The 20949-nt window shown below is 46.5% G+C and overlaps 1 protein-coding gene across 4 annotated transcripts in view; it reads left to right on the forward strand.

Moving 5' to 3' along the window:
• LOC117210907 (protein Skeletor, isoforms B/C) overlaps positions 1 to 20949 on the forward strand; it is a 52101-nt gene that overhangs the window by 5326 nt on the left and 25826 nt on the right. For 2 of the 4 annotated variants that reach the window (XM_033454343.1, XM_033454348.1), the window contains exons 1-2: positions 8136 to 8269; positions 10923 to 11101. In XM_033454343.1, coding sequence (XP_033310234.1) covers positions 11035 to 11101 — 67 coding nt within the window. In that variant the 5' untranslated portion in view covers positions 8136 to 8269; positions 10923 to 11034. Of the gene's footprint in view, positions 1 to 8135; positions 8270 to 10922; positions 11102 to 20949 lie in introns of those variants that run through there. The other 2 variants (XM_033454347.1, XM_033454344.1) reach the window with 1 other exon arrangement.

Below are 20949 nucleotides of genomic sequence, written 5' to 3' on the forward strand. Positions count from 1 at the left end.
ATGCTTGGGTGGGAGTGCAACAGAAAGCAAACGGGTAGGATAAGGACTGGGTGGATCTAGGGGTGGGAGAGGGAAAAAACTCTACCGCGAGAGAAAACCGAATCAATAAACCTACGATCTCGCCTCCAGCCTGCTGCCTCCTGCCTTGCACCTACTTATGTAACTAGGCGAGCAGTTACGACCCTTCGAACTGCATGCTTGCATTAATGGGCCGACCAAGTACCGCGAATTACCTTGCCGTTCGGATAATTAATTAGCCACAGCGATCTTTTCACTTCGGACGTTGATGCGACGATAAATAACCGAACGATTCTCGCCTCTCTGTCATCGTTATCTATACATATTTCTATATATTTCTTCCGCCTCTTCGTGAGTTCGTAACGTCCGATCGACGTTTCCAAGCTGCTTGCCGAGGAATTTTTATTTTCGTAGAAAGATAGATTTCGATTTTCAGCTTTTCGGGAATTTGGCAGGAAATTTTACATAGATTCGAGATAGAATCGACGAAGGTACAAAGTTTCGCGATCAAAGTAGGCGGATTTAAATCGACGATCGATTTCGTATCGCTGCCCCTAACGTCGGATGGGGTGCGTTTAGCCTGTGGCTGCGATCGAATTATATGGCGCTCGCTATCTCGAATGTTTGACGAGTGACAATTAGGGGAATATATCTTTAGAAAAGTAGATCTTATCGTGGCAATGATCGAACACGTATAATTGCGTTTCTTGGTGCGCAAGGCAACGGTCGGAACATTCGGAATTTATTGGAAAATTCGATCGACGCTATTCGACGCCGACGTGACTTCATTTTCTGGCCAACGGTTGACAGAGTATAATTCTCGCAGAGAGATAGACACCGTGGCAATTGTTACTCGTCTTTGTTTCTCCAGACATTGTTCTCTCATTACGACAGGATGTCACGAGGTTTCAATTTCCGCGGTACATTTAAATCCTTCTACTTCTCCCGATAGCTTGTTAGCTTTAGTTCTCGCCCGCGGCTCCGGCAATTACCCGACCGGTTCGCCTCGAATTATTTTCTAACGATAAGACAAATCCCTAATAAATACCTAACAGAGATCGTTCTAAATCACGTCAATCGGCATAACGCGACGATAAATTTTGTTTTCAAATAAAGAGAGAACGACTATGAAAAGAAATGTACGATAATTGAAAGAAATTCGTTTCTATCGTGCATCTATCGTACTTTTATTTTATTTTTTATTTTTAATAAATAAAAAATGGTTTTGCAAAATTGTCCGGACATCTTAATTGCGAGAAGAACGCGCTCATTTATGATAAACCGAGAGAAAAGAAAAGGGAACGGAATACAAGGCCGTGGCACAATGCTGTCTGCCTTGAATTTTGATTGGAATGCCCATTGTCTTCCATTTAATTATCTGTTTAATGCTGACCGTCGTCTCTTCCGCTCGTCCTTCGTACGTACATGTTCCGTTTGCGTGTCCTACGTATGTACGAATTCGCGTTTGCCGATATAATTAACGACTCGCAATTAAGACCAACGAATAGAATCGACGGGAATAGAATAGAATCGGGAAATAATGGGGATAACGACGACGAAACGAAAAACTGTGAAAAAATATTTGGACGATACAAAAATCGCCGCGCGAGTATTTCGACGTTTAAAGATCGTTTCTTGTTTTAATTGGGAGAAAATAGCATCTACACGCGCGTATGCGAAGAGACGCGGATACGAGATAACGATCTCTTGGAAAAAGAATTTCTTTCGTAGAAAATTTGCATGTTTGACGGGCACCATGGAGGATTCGAAAGAGCCTGTACTTTACTTTCGTTTTCGACGAGATAAAATATTTGGTCAGTTACATTGTCTACGGTCTGTTACACAAATACAGTGGTCACGTGGCACGCGGCGAGCTTCAAACGTTGTTTGCGAAGGGAAGATATTAAACTTCCAACATGATGCACGGCCTCGGACTCGGAGCGTAACTCCGGAAAGGAACTCGGGAAAGGAATGCGGGTATCGAGTTTCAGCTCCTTTGTGTACAAAGAAACCCTTCGACAACTTCGTTCCAAGCGTTTCGTTACTTATTGCTCGAATAATTTAAAGCAGTAACGAATCTTCATCGTCTGCTCGCGCGCTTCATTTTCCAAACTCTTCGTTCACCCGTTAAATTTTCATCGTACCGTTTAGCGATATAGTCGCCATGCCTGGAAAGAAAGGCGCCCTTCTCGGTGCGGATCGCGACCGATTTCGCGTCTCCATAGAGCTTCGCCGACATAAAAGCCGCCTCATTTCCTCTCGCAACGAGAGAGAGAGAGAGAGAGAGAGAGAGAGAGAAAAAGGAGAAACAAAGAATGAAAAAACGAAGTAAAATATCATTTTCGAATGGTTCTTTCGCGCGAGCGGTTGGGAAATCGCGCGGCCAAACTCCAGATATACGTATACGCGAGGTTTGGCGGTGGTCGTCGACGTGATCGAAGGGAGCGAGAGGAAAAAAGGACCGAGGCAGAAGTAAATAAGACAAAGGTTGGAGAAGGGACGGTAGACCGATGGAGGGATGGAAAGCAGCCAGGGGATGGTACGTGGTTGCGTGTGTGCGACGATGGCAGCTTTTCAAGGAAGCGACGTGTGTGCGAGAAACGCGAGAGCTCGTGCGCCGGCTGGCTACGGACAAAAGCGTGGCTCGAGCTTTTTTTAATCGCGTCTCTCTTACACCTGCTCTCGTTCGACCTGCCTGCCTTGGCTGGCGACACCTTCCACGTGGCCCCATTATCTCTTCCTCTTTCTCTTCTTTCCCTTCTTTTCGTCCATCCTGAATCGGCTCGGTTTTATCGGAGTATCGCTCGACTTACCCCCAAGGACGCGCGGCCGTATCGTCGTCCACGAAACCAGGCTGGTTTTACGGATTCTCGATCGGGAAGAGAACTCCCCGTCGTCGGTTCGGAGAGGGGTGGACGATGACGCGTGAATCGCAGAGATAGAATTTTATTTTCCATAGGCGCCGCGCTATTTATGCCTCGTACGCCTGGAAACGGGCCTCGATACCGTGATATATTCGCGCGTGAGTGGCCGAAAGCCTGTGGCGAATTTGCCGGTGACGCGGCGTCGTACCGCGTGTCCTTCGATTTTCATCCCTATCGTTCCGTTATCGCGACCACCGCTCTTCGAGACAACGACTTTCGCCAGTTTATCTTGCCCCCGTGAATTTCCCCACGTTTCCTCTTCGTTTCCATACATTGGCCGTTGCAAGCTTGGAAAACCATCGCTGGTTGGAAATTATTTTTTTTCTATCTCTCGCGAAGAAGTGTCGAGGAACTTTCGAGTAGCCTCGATTCGCGCGTTGCTGTTCACGTGGAACTATCAAAAGTCTTGGACGATTCGTCGCGCAACATCGTCGTTTCTAAAGTTTTAAATCGTTTTCGTTAACCGGGGAAAAGGTTCAAGCCTCGCCAGGAGTTCTTCCTTCCACGAGGCAAGCGTATCCTCGAGAGGAATGGCGCGGCTCGAGCGAGTAATTTGAAATTCAGCTTCGTCCTTTCTTACGTCGCACGAACGAGCTTGTCTCCTCTGTCGCAGCGAAGCAAAGTCACGCAAACGAGTTTAGAACGAGAAGAAAGGAGGAAAAATAGGCAGTAGATACGTTATTATGTTTCTTCGGAACCGATACAGACAACGGCGAGACGATGATGCGATTTCCCCTTGACGGGAACGAATTTACGAAACGTTGCGTGGTCGGCTGTGGGAATCGAGAAGCTGCTTATTTATCGATGCACGATCGGTCTTGTGACAATTTCCCGCGCAAAAGTTGTCGCGATTCCATTATGACGATATTATGTGGAGGAACGCGAAACGTTTGAAAATCGAATGCAAAGGAAAAAGCGATTAATTGGAAGAGAAAAACTTGGCAAGAAGTAAATCCGTTTTTTCTTCGTATCGGAATGAAATTATTCGATAGGATACATCTATACCGCTAGGAAATTCGGAAACTATTTGCCAACGATCCTAAACATCTTTTCTTTGAAGCAGCGACGTTCGTGCTTTCATTAGTACGGTCGTAATCGTTGAACACACGACGAAACAAAAAGCGCTCGTAATTTCGACTCGCTCCTCCAAAATCCTAGATACTCGATAGCATCCTGGCAGCGGATTCAGCCAGCGCAATGGCTGCGTCCTTTTGGCGCGCGCTCGATTCGAGTAGTCAAAGTGCAAAAGCTCAAAAAGGACGCCTCGCTGCGTGAAGCTTCGGGAAACTCGGACTTTGAGTCTCTCTCTCTCTTTCTCTTTTTGAAAGTACGCATTCACGTAGGCAGGTACTCGCGTGGAGGAAGAGCAGAGAGGAAGAGAAAGAGGAGAGAGCTTTGAAAGCTGTCGCAGGAACGAATCGGACGGGCGAGCTGTTGAAACGCGGGCGTAGAGGATGTACGGTAATAGATTGTACAACCGGGCGATTCTGCATGAAAAAATAAACCACGAGTGTCGGATAAAAGTTTTACGCGCGAGTCATCGTTTTCGAGAAAATCGACTTTGATAGTACGAGGGTGCGTACTCGCGTTCGCTCCGCGTAATAGTGGAATTTTTACGTCTACGTGAGATTTAAAGGTACAAAATGCCGTGTAAACGCGTATAAATTATTTCATCGGATGCATACAAATTTGCATAAACATTCGCCGTCTATTCGCAATGGTTTTTCGCGAGTTGCGTGTTTCGAAAAAAAAAAGATTGTAACGTTTGCAAAACGATGCAAAGTTTGCTGCATTTTGATCTTTTTCCCCTCGCGGCGAACCGTCCAAGTCGATCGTTTATTTCGAAACACCCTGTACAAGTTAGCGAGTCGAGAAAGAGGTAGCACATTTCTCATTGAAATACCGTCATATTTCCGCGTTGCCAATGCGTTTCGCGCACACAGCTGACTAAGACGTACGAGCGAGCCGAGTTCGATCTCGCTAAGAGCGAATCACGCGCCGCGCTTTCTGTGAGTCGAATTGGAAATAATGCGAGAATCGAAAGCCATCGCTACCCTCTCTCCGACGGATCGTTTTATCGATAGATCTTAACATTCTCGCCGCTGACAAATTACGTTGCGTTTGCCTGTCTCTCCGTACGAAACCGCCTCTACATATTTCGAGTATTTCTTTTTAAGTAAGTTTTTCCTTCGGATTCGCGTCGAGTCTCTTGTAAAATTTCACGATCGTACGGACTTCGTGCCGTTTACCTCGTATCAATTTTATTTCAAATTCCCCGCACGCTCGACGTACGTAGGATCGCGTTAAGGCATCGTTCGATCGGAAGCGATCTAGGAGCGGATTAATCCGACGATGGGATTTCGAAACGCGGCCGATCTCCTTTTCCGCGTGTATATTCCGAAATGAAATTAAACCGTTCGATTCGGTGTCAATCAAAGTGGATCCACTCGGATGATATTTGACGGTTGCCGTGAAAATACGCATCGACGAGTCCTTCTAGAAATTACGTTACGCCCTTATTACCTGTCATTGTTCGATAACGATATATATTTAATTAAATCGGACCCGGCCGATTGAAAGCAGACGGGACGTGCTAGATTTTAACGAACCTGTCAACGTCGTCGTTCCCCTGATGCGGCCACTCGATATTCGTTTCTGTCCGACGGAATGCTCGATCGAAGTTATTGTCTCGCTGTGCTTTCCCAAACAGGCAAATGCGCCCCGTTACGCGTGATTATCGATCTTTGTCTGATCGACGAGGGAAACGAACAAGTTCGATTTCTTAAGAAACGAAATTTACTTTTCCGCGATATAGGCAAAAAAATCACAACGATAGATTTAAATTCGTCGTAACCAATCGTCGCGCTAGATTATCAACAGAATCGATCAGTTTTACGCGCTACCTTCTGTTTGTCGCGTAGAGTACCGTCGATTAATCCGACGTCCGCGAGTGCACGTCGTAACCGATTCTTCGGCGGATGATAAAAAAAAAAGGGAAAAGCAAAAAAATGGTTGCGATCGAAAATGATCGTAGAGTCGCGTTAAAAGCAACGATTTCATCGACCACGGCAGCCGCGCGTTACGGACGCGCTCAAAGCTCGCACGAACGACCGGCGAAAGCTGGCTATAGCGTGCTGCGTGGTCGTGCAAAACGTATCGTCGGAGATGGCCGGAACTGCAACAACGAAACGACGAAACAGCGATCCGCTTGTTACATCCTGGGATGTTTTCAATTAACCGGTAGACGATCGTCGATCGACTTGTAATTTACCAGCTGATGAGCATATTGCACAGAGTTATCCGAGCGTAAAGAAAAACCGAGACTTCTCGACTTAAGCACGCCTCGAATAACGAGTTCGGGCAATGATCGAATCCTTTCACCGTTGTTTTAGTTCGACCGCGAATCCACTAATTCTGAACGAACGTTTCGCTTGTGCCCGACCAAGAATCACCGGCATCGAGAGTGAAAATTCACGATTTCGGCAGAGGCGGTACAGAAAAGAAGGAGATAAAAACATAGAAGAATTTGGTTGAAAAGGAAAGTTGCCGATGAATAGGTTTGAAGCGATCGAAAGGGCTATCGGTCGCGCGTGTACGAACTTTACTCGAAACATTCGGAATCGAGCAACTTTACTTTACGTCGATTATCTCTTTATTTATGTTCCAATTTGGTTTTATTCTATTTTCTACCGTACCGCGCTCCGTCCTCTCGCTCGTTATTTTTTTCATATTTACTTCATTTCATATTTCTATCATTAGTCCTTGTTACTGCCTTAAACGAATCGCAATTATTACCCTGCCATTGTCTCGACTTTGTTTCGCCTTGCCCGTTCGCGCGTCCTCCTCTCCTATTTAATTTCCCTCTCGCTTCCTCTATTTTCATTCCACGAGCAAACCAACACGGTCGGGGAGACAGATAAAGCCGTTGAGCTGATTTCGAATTCTTTGCCGCGACAACGAAATCGTATTACATTCATTAAAGGCTGTGAGCCGGCTAAGAACACAAAACACTGGCGAGGGTAGCGGGTGAAAGAGGGGGCGGGACAGAGGGATCGGTGTATAAGCGCGATACGTATCGAGGAGCGAGACGACGAGGAGAGCCGAGTCGACTCTAACGTGTCAGTGGAACAGCGAACCTTCTAACCGCGGTTCGTTACAAGAAGACACGACCCGCAGCTGCAATTGCATCCCCTTCTGCCTGACTTTTCCTCCTGACACCGCGGCGAGATCCTCGGCGTGCCTGCGGTCCGTTTCTCCTGGTCTAGATTTCGTCTACGTCTGTCTCTAGCGATGGCGTCGATATTTCGGGGCTGGTATTTCCGACTTGCCCTTTGTCGTATCTTGACGGAAGCGTTGCGCGTAGGTTTCACGTAGGACGATCTGCAGTCCTTCGAACGAACTTTGACCTATCGCCAAACGAACGTAGGTGTCGAATATTCGTAACGTTATGACGTACGTAGGAGCGGCATCGTTCGTCACAGTTACAACGTTTGCCAAATCGTGCGAGATGCGAGCTCAGTTGCGATCCGATAGTACGTGCGAGCAGCCAACGGACCGACTATACGGTATTTCCTACTACGTCGGCACTAACGAGCGAACATTCCGCTTTCGCGCTTGCCTTCGTCCTTTTTATTTCGTCCCAGAGAATCTGAAACGACCTTGGGCGCTTGCTCGCGATCGTTCACTCGTCTGGCGTTCTCCAGCGCAACCCTCGTCCCTTCCCGGTATCGCGACTCTCTTACGCCGTTTGGCCGCGTTACGATCCTGCAGATCGAAGGGAACCGATCGCTATAACGATCGACAACGTCTTGGAATCGGTATCGATAAGTCGACGCGAGTGTATCGGTCCCATCGCTAGCGGCGGTCGTAGCCGTGTTAGACTAGAGCTCTTTAGGTATCCAGGGTGGGGTGAGATTGGGCGCAGAACCAGCGTGGGTAATGGTGACTACGTTGGCTGGTAGGTTCCGCGGGGTTAGCAGGGCCGAGAGGAAGGCGGCGGTGGGGTGGACTCGGGTGGCATGGCGCGGGGGTGCACCGCAAGCTCGAAAGTTGGGAAAAAGCCAAGGAAGGGGTTGTGCTTCGAACGGAGGTCCGTCCGAGGGCGCAAGCTCGAGGTCGTCCCCGTATCCTCCCACTCTGGCACGCGATAGGTGGAGCCTCCCTGGCCGCCAATACATGTCCTGGACCCGTGTACGCTACGTGCGTAACCCCAGTCAGTCCTTCCACGTCCGAAAACGCGCGCTCTACGCACCCGGTGCGAGTGAGCTTAGCGCGGGCTCTCCCTGCTCTCTCTGCCGCGCTGCGCTGCGCCCAGCGTATCCGATCAGGTTAGCCCTTTTCGCGATACCTGCACCAGAACGTTCGTGCTCGAGCGCTTTCAGATATTTGCTAAATCGCAATTCGACGATTCGATCGTTCGTCCCTCGGTATCGTTGTCACGCCGCTGTTCCGCCGACGTGATAGCTCGTTGTCACAGATTGTCAGCCGGGAGGGAGATGCCGGTGAATCTGTTTTGGAATCTGTTTCGACCGTGACGATTCGTCCAGCCTCTTCGTCTTGACTCTGGTGATATTTTCCGAGTTGCTCGTCGTAACCATTCTGGCGGGTTCTGCGTGGATTTTCTAGCGCAAGGCGCCACCGCCGCTACGCCAGTTCGTTCGTCTCGAAAAACAAAGCTCGTCGTATCGTAACGCGTATCGGTTTTTTGCGAACGTCTATTAAAGAATAACAAGCACGCTGCTTGGTAAGCTGCAGCGATTTACGATTTCTACGAGCAACGATCGGAAGCGCTGGAATTTCGGGTTCAGTGCCAAAACCGCGAAAGTGCCAGCTTGTTAACGCGGAAGGGAAAGTTTCAGTGTATTTCCAGTGACGTCTTACTTTGAAAGTATTCGTAGATAAAATGGAAAACGGCCGAATAATATTTTGATATATCGTCGTACACGAACGTACACGTAGGACGGATCCTTTCGAATCGATAGATCGAAAAATATCCGCCGAATCGTCGGTGAAATAGCGAGTATTGCGTTTCGAGCAACTCGACCGCGAATCGTGCGCCGAATGAAATTTGCTTCTTCGTCCGATGTGAAAACGCCAGTCGATTTTCGTGCGCTCTCGTCCGATACGAAGAGATTACGGCCACCGTGGTATACAATACGGTGGCATAGTGCGTTGTACGATAAATACGTTAATAATAATCAGCTATCGGTAGAAAAATAATGCCGCGGTGAAAGCGTGGAAAACGTAGAGCGTCGACAACGTGGATCGCGCGATTTCATCTTTACCAGCAACTATATCCTTTCGAAAACGTTTTCAAATATTCGTTCTACGACGTACGATCGCGGTAACAACCGCAGGAGAATAAATCGCGATACAATTTCATCAGCGATCGTGTTTAAACGTTCGCGGAAGATGGCGCGTTCGGTTTGACCTAACACGATACATTTCTACTTTCCATCGGCTCGTATTGCGCGATTGCGAAGGAATGCAATTATCGAAAACATTGCCGAGCAATGTTGCAAGCAAACGTTGCATACACGTTGGAACAACAACGGTGTACGGGCTTGGCGTACCAGTACGTGTGCAGCTTACTTCCTGTCCATCTCTCCTTTGGTATTCGCTAGATGGCCAACGGAGTAATTAAAGATGCAACGTGTGAATGAACTCTGACACGAACACACCGATGGCATTTTAATTGCTCGACGCATCGCATCGCGTATCTTACTCTCTCCTCCCGTTTGCTTCGCCAAGCTACGTTTATCGCATTCGTGTAGTGAAATCTTCCTGATCGTTTCATAACTATTTACTGTCGCACCACTTGCAAATAATTCCTACGATCTGAAAATTAAATGGTTACGTGGCCTTTTGTTTGTTTCGCGAGTCCAACGTATCTTTCTACCTATTAATATGATCGATAGAAATTAAGGTAAGCGCAAGAGTAAAAGCGTTTCGCGCATTTTCTTTCGATCGTACGGTAATCATGTTCTCTGTGCATAGAGCGGAATTTGCTCGCTCAAGGAAAGACGTCGCAGCTGTTGCGACAACGCGAAATTCAACGTGAAATCCGTAATTTCTCGCGATTCTATCGAACCATTCGACGGCGAAGAGAAAAACAATAAGAGTTAAAAAGAGAGAATGGTCGGAGCGGGAGTCGGTAGACTCGTTCGGAGGAAAATATTTGTTGGCCGCTGATAGAAAGTACCGGCGCGTTTCGTCCACTCTCTCGAGGTCGTGTAGACTGTACGGCTGTTTTTTTCAAACTCGCCAGCCGGTACGGGAAAGGTGTGCCGGCAGACCGATGGCAAATTTCTGCTCAGTCGACGTTGTCTCGGTCAATAGTCAACACGTTCTACAGGAGTCCGTCGCCTCTCGTTCACTTTTTCACCGAGCTTCTTCCGACCGATCGATTCGAGTGTTGGTACAATTCGTTTTGGTTAGTTTCTTTCGCCAATTACTCGCACGCGGCATTTCACTCGATGTTCGATAGCACTTTTGTCCTCTTTGTCGTTGGTAAGTTGCTCCGTTCGACTCGGTTACTCCGAATCTCGATCGTGAAACGTCGTTTAAACGACGATCGATTATCTTCCTTCGGAATCGTTGAACGAATTTCAAACAACTGTTCTTCGAATTTCGTTCTCTCTGTTAACGTATCCTGGCGCGGATAGATTCGACGATTCAAGGTTCGTAAATAATCCTGGACGAGTAAGTACGCGATCATGAAGCTGCTTAAAGCCTTTGTCCGAGACACAGTGTCGTTTCATGGTTCCCGCGGCGAAAGGTTCTCAAGGATCTTCAAGCGGCGTGCTCACCGTCCGTTCTAAAAAACAAAGATTTTCTGACCGCGACAGCTCGAAGCACGCGGAAAAAGGGAGAAAAAAGAAGGAAAGAGGGAGAGGGAGGGAGCAAAGAAAAAAAAAATCCCGCCGAGAAAACTCTCGCGAGGATAGTCGAGGCTTCACAGTGTTCCTTTCGAATTTTCAGATCAAAAGTAAGTGCGCGCGTGTGGTTCGTGTGTGTATACATGTGCCATCATCCGCGTGAGCGATAAGCGGGAGAGAAGAGGACTGGGGCCAACAGAAGCCGGAACCGAAAAATGGATGCGACGTCACTGCGACTCATTTCCGGACTGCTTTTGTTCGCCTACACCGCGTCACACTTTAGTAAGTCATTTTGCTTGATAAAACTACTATTTCTTCCTCTGTGTGCATGCGTCTGTCTGTCTGTGTCGCGTAGTTGAATCCTCGCGTCGCGAAACTCGTCAATTTTCGAAAAACACGTCCTTCCTTCACCGATCGCTGTACGTTGCTTCGATCGTTGTATTCCGCGTCCTTAGAATGTCAGAATTATGTTTTAGAGGCTTGCAGATAAGAGGGGGAATTAATGAAAATTGGCCACCCTCTAGTTCATAAGACTCTGGCCTGTTATCAGAGAAAAATTCCACGCGTACACTCGATTAATTAAAAGCGAACATGGCTTAATTCTTCGTGTCCCAAAGAATTTCTGAAGCATAGCCTAGACAAGGTACTCCTATGACAATGTTTAGATCGTACGTCTCGATTATGCTTACAAATACTATCTCCGTGGAATGTTATTATACGCATTTGTGTTTAATAATAATAATAATAATAATAATAATAATAATAATAATAATAATAATAAGGATGAAAATTTTAATTTCGTTGGTAACCGCTTTAACAGCTCGCCATTTTCCCGGTACAAATACAACCAACTAGAACGGCTGACTACGTAACACGTGTTCATACCGCAGCCACGATATTCGAAACACGAATCACGACGCGTTTGCCTCTCGCTACCCGAGCCCTGTTCGTTTCAAAAAGCATTTCGATGTTTCCAACATCCGTCGATCCAACCGTTTCTGCCAACCTTTCTCCGCCTCTGTTTCGCGTTCCCGCCGCAAATCATCGACGATTGTCGATAGAAAAACCCGTGTGAAATTGTCGTTGATCAACCGATCGCGATATGGAGGCTGGTCGATTAAAATCTCTAGGATTAAAAGAGGACTTAAAGTTAATTGTAGGAACGGGAGTAACGTTCGCTTATCGGACACTAGGATGGTTATGGTAATTTCAAAACTTTGAGCGATTTAGAAGGTAAATTGCTAAGGAAAACGAGGACGTGGCACAGCAGGACCGAGGCAATGGTGGAAAGGCGGCAGCAAATGCGTCGCCGTAATTGCATAATGGACCTGGTGTGTTCGAGTCGAGATACGAAGCCCTGGCCTGGTTTTTACTCGAGGACTTTCACTCCGCATCACTGGCTCTTCTCTCTCTCTCTCTCTCTCTCTCTCTCTCTCTCTCCATCCTTCCTTGTTTTCGTATTCATCTCCCTCGATACTCCTTCTCTCGTCGTGTTTCTGTTTCTCTCTTCCGTATTTTATCCCACGCGTTTCCTTGTTACTCCATTTTTCGCTCGCCATTTTTCTTCCCTCTCTGTCCGACCGTTTTTATCTTCTCTCGCTGCCATTCTCGGTTCTCTGTTTAGCGACGTATTCGTTATCTTTATTCCTGCTCGTAAATGTGAATTTAATTTCGCACCTCGAATAATCGAGGTACGATAGATTCTGAAATTCCATTACATTCTATAAGAATTTTCTCATTCGCGCGAAACTTTTCTAACTTTTGTAATTTCCGTGTGCTCGCCACGAATCACCATGAACGTCGTAAATAATAGAACCGAAGAGAAGGATCCAGGGAGGACACCCGGTATATAAGGAACAGGCGGGTCTCTCTGTTACTTGGCATTAGTCGGTTTCAAGTACGGAGTATTGTTTCTGGAGATCCCGCCGCTCAAATTGCCAGCATTTAGCGGCTTATCTGGATTATCGTTTCCCCATGCACGGCCGGGAGGGAGCATTTTTCGCGGGGGTAAAAACGCGGGACGGTTCGCGCTTTTCCAAATTCACCGTGTTTTCTCTCACCGGACGATATTCTTTTTCCTTCTTCCTTCCGCCGTCTGGAAAAGGATTAAACGGAGAAGAGGATTAGAGACGTTTTCTTTTTCCTTCTTTTCCCCTCTTATTCGTTTCATTCTTTTCTTTCTCCCTCTCTATTTCCCTTCTCTTTTCTATCTCTCTCTCTTCAAGCTCGGTCTCTATAACGGAAATAATTTCAGCGGAGGAGGAAGCGTAAATTCAGTGAGAAAAATTACGCCAGATTTCAAGATAAACTGGAAGCTGGTTTAATGAGTCGCGTTCAACTGGTATAAAAGGCATATATATCGTTTTGCAGCCGTATATCGATTCGCACTGGGATCGTTAATTGATTACAGAGCGCGATATTTGCTCTATTTCTTTGCGTACAGGCACACACGGTTGAACGTTTAACGTTTGACCTACTTCCTACGGATAATTTGAAAGGCTTCTCACGCGTCCCAAGGTCAATCGTGCCCTCTCGACAAAATTTTACCTTGGGATTAGAATCCGATCGGATATTTATTCGTCGACGCTCTCTTGGCGGGCTCGCGCGCGTCTTACAACCGCATTTTACACGCTAGATATTTCGCTTGCAAATTGCTTTCCACGAATAACGAAAAGCATCTTCGTAATAATATTTCGTTTGAACGTTAAGAGGCAGCCACTTGCTCTGGAAAAGGAAATATTTTTCTCGAATTTCTGCCTGAAAATTCTCGTTAACGACCAACTAGCTTCGCTCAAAGGCTCTGCTTGCTTTCTTTCTTCGTCATGAACTTACAAGGTGTACCATAAATACGTCGTATACTTTCGCAATGTCTAAAGCGACGATAGCTGCCGCCGTATACGTACGAAGCTTCTAGGTACGTTGCACAGGTATCGAAAATTATTTCTTCGTAACGCTGTGCGCGACGATCTTCCGCTTACGAAATTCGCTACGCGAACGTAACTCGTTACTCGTAGCACGAAAAGTCTGAGAAACATACTCGATTTGCGGGACACCTGGTACGTCGGCATACACGGAGATAGAACAGGGCGCGCTCATGTAGCTTCCAATAAAGCTCCGTTCGAGTGCTCGTTCGGTACTCGACGAATCTTGAATCGGACAATACCCTCGTGGTACGTCCATCTGAAATAACCCATAAGGTCCCTCGAGTGTAGCATCTATATAGGGAGCGGTAATGCGTCGTGGCACGGTTACGAGTATCCGCCGTACAACCAGCGGAGCAACATTTTTTACCTTCTTTGTCAGGGATTACTTCCGGGTCAGCAGCCAGGCTCGATCGTGTCCAATCCACAAGCTTACAGATTACCGGACATACTTGTCACGAGCGTGGTAACGCGATGCGTATCACGTGTAATCCATCGACTTTTCCAGCACGCTTTTACTCACATTTTTCTCCCTTCCGTTTCGTTTTTCTCGTACGGAGTTTAGTCCGCGATAAGACGAGTCGGTAGACACGCGTGCAAGCCCGAATGTCGTATAAAAAATATCGTATATTCCAGCTTCCGTATTTTTCTGTCATTACGTCCGCTAGAAATTTTGTTTTTCGTCACGACAATGCGTTATTTCTCGACTGTGGTCGAGCCACATTCGATATATATTATTTCGACTCGTTGGAAAACGAAATTCAAAGGTACTTTCGCGTATTAGGGAGAACAGGTCGGGAGATGTCCAAAGCAACGGGGTTCGGTTCGAAGCAGATGCGAAGACTCGCGGAGATGGAAATCGCGAACGAGAACAGGCATTCATCGGACGTTGCGATTGCGAGGTTACGCGTCCGTTCGTTGCAAAAGTAATCGAGCAATTTTTTCCCTTTTTTTTTTCTTGCTTCCCCGCGGGATTACTTCCGGTTCAACGAGTCCCGCTCAGTCGGGTTCAATCTCCGTACTCTGTGTCAGATTACAGAGTACTCGCCGTAGTAACATCTATAGTAACACGTGTGTAGTATGTAAACTCGTGGTACGCGTGCGCGTTTACGGACCAGTCGCCCATATGCATAAAAGGCGAGTACTGCATACATGTATATCGTTGGAAAATCGGGCGCGTTCGTGTGCGTTCGATGCATATCGCAGACGCACGATCTTTATTCCTTTTCTTCGATCGAGATTGTATCGCGTCTGCGATTCCGTTCGATTCGACGAGTTATTATTCCATACGAAATATTATATGCTCGTGGAATATTTTTAAACGATGCGCGATAACCAGAATGCTACGGAAGAATGATTGATAAAGATTAAATTCGATTTGATTTTTAGGGGATGAAATTTATCATTCGTTTATTTAGCATTTAAAATCGAAGGAGTTTTATTTCCATTACGGATACAATCGACACTTATCGATGATAAAAGACGGAATATCGATGTGTCGCGTAATCGCGATACAAGCTACGAAATAATAGAGCGATAATAAAGTAAAAAGAATAGAAATGCACTCTGCTTTCCACTCGATCGCCGGAACGAGAGTGAACCGCAGAGCGCTCTGCACCCTGAAACTTAAGTAGCTCCTACCAGAGTGCACACAGACAGGGTGGGGAGCGTCGTTTCGACGCGGCGCTCAACCACGGCGTCCCCTCCGTGATACTCGACGGTAGTATGAGGGGCGTCGCTCACAATCAGACAGCCGAGTCCCCACCGTGAAGCGTACGAAAGAGCACCCCACCATCGCCACGCCACTATGGAAGTGGAATAGGTCAGCCGGACGTTCTGAATAAACCTTGTAGTTACGATTATTTCTATACATTTTGAAACTTTCGATTCTTCTGCAAGCATTTATCGACAAAGTACCCCAGTATCTACCCCTGTGGAATTATTAAAGAGCAGAGTATACCAAGTACAATATTCTGAGATAACTTTCCATATTTGTTGCTAATAAAATTCTATCGAAATTCCAACGGAAATAGTAGAACGTTAGTTATGGTTTTCTTTTCGCTATTTCTTCGAATCACGAGCTACTTGTTCTAGGCGTTGCTTCTTTATTCGTTCGTATTTACGATCTGTTCGTTATACCGTACGTTAAAGTTCGTTTCGTTGTAATCGTCCGTGTGCAAGAAACGAATCGGTTTAGCGTGAATGTTCGGCGTGAAAAATTTACGCAGGATGATAATTTCCTGAGTATATCGTATCGAACAAGATTCCTATAATTTTCTGGAACATCGGACGCTTTCAAATTTTCCTTGCACGCGAGCCTGACGCGCATGCATCAACGTAATCGTGCGCTTGTTCCTTCCATAGATGACACAGATGTGTCGTGGAACGCGCCCATTACCGGAGATCGTTATACGCGACTCGTAACGAAATTTCAGTATCGTTTCTTATGTTCCCAATTTTTCGCGCGTTACGAAACGTACTATATAGAGGAATTCTCGCGAATTATCAAATAAAACTGCGATACTCTGTTCCAACACCGAGACTGTTTAAAAATAAATTTCGACGATTTCTATCGGAATTTCTTCCTTGTCTCGGTCTAAATCTGCGTGTACGTTATACGTATTTACGATGCTCGTTCTCGTAATTGCTACTGTACCTTGACATAAATGAATCGTATACCTGGTATTCGATCAGTCGTTGCTACGAGAGTCCTGGAATGCCACGTCGCGTCATTCTCTCGTCCATGATCTGAATTATATAGAAAATTACGGCGCTCTTGGATACGTAATCCCATATAATGCTTCATTAACGGTAAACCCGCGTCTCCAGTTTATTCTTAGCGGTTAAGTTTACACCGTGAATATATCAGTTCGACTGAAGCGTTATTTTAAAATCGACGTATACTTTCATCGACAGAGTCTCGTAGTAGAATCTTACGGAGAATTGAAATTCTTATCGTCGCCAGTCCCTTAAAAGAAGGATTCGTTCTATGGTTGATAAAGCGGCAAGTGTAGAAAGTTAGCACCGAGCGAGACCGAGCGAACCGACGCATCCCCGTAATTAAAATTCGACGGTAATCGAAGGGAGGCGCGCAATCGAAGATAGAGGATCGCATGTGCACGTGCGACGCAGCGACAGGCTACTCGGAGTAATTGGAGTCGGTAACGGGTGTACATTTAATGCGTGTATAGTATACTTGTTGCTTGTTCGCCAGATGTGTGGCTCCCAACGGAGCCGGTTACACGATGCTTTCGAAACGGCGAGCAAACGGCGACCACCCTCAAAGTTGGCGGTTCGGTGTTAATAGATGTAAACGGCCAATTCGAGACTTTAACTAAAGGGATTTCTCCGAGTCGGCGATATTTGTAATCGATTAACGGGTCTCACTCGTGACCGATGGCGCAATAGCGAGATATCGATCGACGATCGAAGGATGATACATCGAAGTCGTATTCGCAACGAGGTGGTTTTACTCGCGTCGAAACTAGAGCTTTGATTATCTTCTTCGTCTAACTTCTTTCCTGCCGTTTCTCGGCCTCTTTCTACTTTCGATTAGAAAAAGAAAAAATTCGATTCCATCGTTGGATCAGTCTGCCGCATTAACCGGTGGTCCGACATAAAACGTTCGGTTTGCATTGTCAGACAGTACAACCCCTGTACCTTAATCTATCCGCAATCAAATGATCACCCATCTCCCCTGGGGATCCCCTTTTCTTCTTTCGTACTATTTTCTTATCGACTCCTCCGGGGAGAGAATAACCCGGAATCGCATCGTAGCTGGGCCTATCCGACCAGCAAAACGGAATGAAAGGCCGGAGTCAAAGAACGCGGACGTATCAGGGAAACAATTTAACTAATGGAACCGTATTGCCTGTAGAGATCTATGATCGTACACGATGCGCGCACCCCACCCCCTTCTTTACGCGATATTATCCGAATTTTTCACCGGTCGTTCTTGTTATCGGTGGCCGATTCTAATTCCTCGGAATGGTATCGATCGATATCGAGCAACGTCCACCGAAGAGAAAGACGTTGTCTCGCGGAGGTACTGGAATCAACGTCCGTGCCGTTAGTCGGGCTGAATTTTCTCGATCTAACGAAATATTTCGTTCGGTTGCTTTTATCGTATTCGTGTCCTTTACCTGTATGCGTCGATCAAGGCACACATGGATCGCGTTAACTAAGCGGCAACGGCGTATTTCATTGGCTTCGTCTCGTCGACCGTATCGGAGCCGGGTGTAATTTGCACGTCTTGCGGATGCATAATGTGCTATTAGACGAACGGCTGACACGTGCTCTGACACGGAGTCATTATCGACCGTACCGCTGTCTTTCTCGTTATAACACCTCGTGCTTCTATGCCTACGACTCTATAAAGCGAGATACACGCGTGTATTGGAAAACTCATCACCAAACACGCGCTTTCTTTTACCTTTCTTTCGCTTCACGGTCAAATAAAAATAGAACGAAAATCGAACGAAACGCTTTGATCGTCTGCAGCGAGTGTAATCACTCGCCTCTTGGAGCGATCAAATAGAAAGCGGCGGAGATCGTGATCGAAATTGGCATCCAAATATTCCGATATCGATGGCACAGTGATCAAGTCGGCCGAAGGGGACGATATTACAGTGGCGTGTCTCTGGTCCGTGTTTGAGTTCCACTGCGATATGAATGTCTCCCCATGGGGGTGTCGTCGCATATCGATTGGAATGAGGTGCTAGCTACGCGTGCATGTATGTATCTATGTATGCACGTCCCGCTTCCAGCGGCCCTACGTCGTAACACGAATTTCGTGGGAACTGTAGCTTCGAAACGGAGGGAGTCGACCGTGAATCGTCTTCTGACCGATGACACGGTCACCGTCGCTGCTCCGCGATAATGGTGTCAGCCAGGAACATTCGTCGCGTGCACTCGTGTCAGACCGTGTCGGGCGTTCCGAACGCTGATCTCTCAGGTCACGATCGTTAAAATTCGATTTAAGTCGTCTTTGATACGAAGCAATAGTAAAATTTATTATCTACTATTTTAGGAAGCGTCTATTTTACGAAATACATTTATCCAACAAGAAGGAACTTTTCGGAACGACGTATAGTATTACGTGCACGCTAAATAGGACGGCTGTCACGTTACCTGTCCACCCTTGCGCTCGTCCCCCATTCGAGTCGCTGAAAAGACCATCCGAGATAATATCTAACGGATGGAGTCCCCTTCCTAGTTACCATTACCCTAAGCCAGGTTTTAACGAGCGGTTATTCGATCGAAGATAGTATTCCATTATTACTCGGCGTAAATCGTAACCAGCGACAAACTCCATTTATCGAAATGGAAGCGTAAACAGGTGGGCGAAATAAACGGAAGGAATGTGTACGCAAATAGAAGGGAAAAGTAAAGATAAACGAAAAGAATCGTCCACGTGGACGTCGAGCAAAGAAACATCTTATCCAGGAGGATTCGTTTTATCCGTAAGCCGTGCCTTTATTTTCTACACCGGCCGTGTTTGTCGATCACCTTGAGCCCTGCAGACAGTCTACCCGGCACGAGTTCTATTTCCCTGGAATCCCGTTTCTTTTCACTGGAAAGTTAACCTGTTCCCGTCAAAGGTATTTCGTGATGTTTTTACCACTTGAACGCTGGGTGTATCGAAAGGCGTGAAAATACTTGTAGACTACGACACCGGTTAGACACTTATAGTAAACGAGGTGCGAGAAATCGAGGTGTATCCTGACTACGGAGCGAGTCGCACAGTCAGTTCGATATCGCCAAGAGAAGAGGGTAGAGGGTGGTCTTAATGCATTTGTCGAGGTAGCTATGGTACGCATCACCAGGCACCCTTTTTGCAAGCTCAGCGTGCTCTCTCCATTCGCCCCCTTTCTCTCCAGCCCTTTCTTCTTCTCTTTTTATCCCCCCAGTCTACGTACGCTCGTTCCTTCTTCTCCTTTTCCTTCTTCCGCGTCTTCTTTGAATCGATGCCGAGTTTCGTATCTGTCTCTTCTTTCTTACTGCGTTCGATTCACCCGAACCATTCTTCGTCCCCTTCTTCCGTTCCCGTTTATTTCGGTTTATAATTTCGCATCGGTTTTACCTTCTCCTCGGCGTTCCTCTTTCCGTACTCGTCTTTCTTTATCCGCGTGTTCCTCACGTTTTAGAATTTTCCCGAGCATAGTTGTTTTCGTCAAGTCAGTCTTCGTTTATTCGTCTCTTTATCGCGCTCTTTCTTCCTCTCTTGCCCGCATCTCCGGCGCTTCCCCTCTCCCGAGAGTATAATGACTCTAAAACGAAGCGACCGACCCCTTGGCTTTAATCTCTTAACGGGCAAACGGCAAAAAATATCATTCGTATTCTTGCTCGGAGACGGACAGAGGCTGTCTGGCCCGATCAATTAAGGGATTGCCTTGTCTGCGACAATTATCCGGATTAACCGGTGCGCGTCGAAAGAATATCCGCGGATTAGAGCGAACGCCCTTTTAGGGGAATATCTCTATCTTCAATGAAGTTGGAAAAATCGAGAACTAGATTTTAATGAGCGACAAGAAGAAAGTATAAAAGATTCGGATTAGGAAAAAACGACGGTGATTCGGCGAATGTTTCGATTATGGTAGAGGTTACGGATCGTTTAAAACGTTAGTCTAAAATGCGGACGAGCGACTCTTAACCGCGCGATATCATTGCGATCGTACGACTATCTTTGTTTCTCCGGTTAAGAATAAACGCAGTTAAGAAAAATGTCAAACGTAAGTCTACGTCGTGACTGAACGATCGGCTATGTTGCGTAATCGTTGCACGCGTATTTGTTTGAACGAACGCGTCCGTTTCGACGATTTTCCTGTCTCGGATCGCAAAACGGGTGAAATCCCTTTCTCTTCCACTCTCGATCCTCCGTATGATCCGCTTTTAATCGTATCACGGAAACTTAGAGGTAAGCTGGCTTATAAAATCCCAAGCGACGGTATGAATATTTATACGAACAGGATACAGGTACAACAGGATGTTTGAATAATTCTAAAAACGTCTAGAGGAAACTTGCCAGGCTATGAAACGATTCGCTTAGAAATAAGGCAGATATCGGCGTCGTCTGTCCGACTAATCGGACGACGAACGAATGCCGGTCGAGTAATCGAATATTCCACGAAATCGTTGAATATCCGGTTGTTTAGTCTGCGAAAGGCGACGCCTCCGGTTCTCTTGTTTCGCTATTTTCAAATTCTCAGC

The sequence above is a fragment of the Bombus bifarius genome, unplaced genomic scaffold, assembly GCF_011952205.1.
Source record: "Bombus bifarius isolate JDL3187 unplaced genomic scaffold, Bbif_JDL3187 scf7180000008213, whole genome shotgun sequence".
NCBI classification, from domain to species: domain Eukaryota; kingdom Metazoa; phylum Arthropoda; class Insecta; order Hymenoptera; family Apidae; genus Bombus; species Bombus bifarius.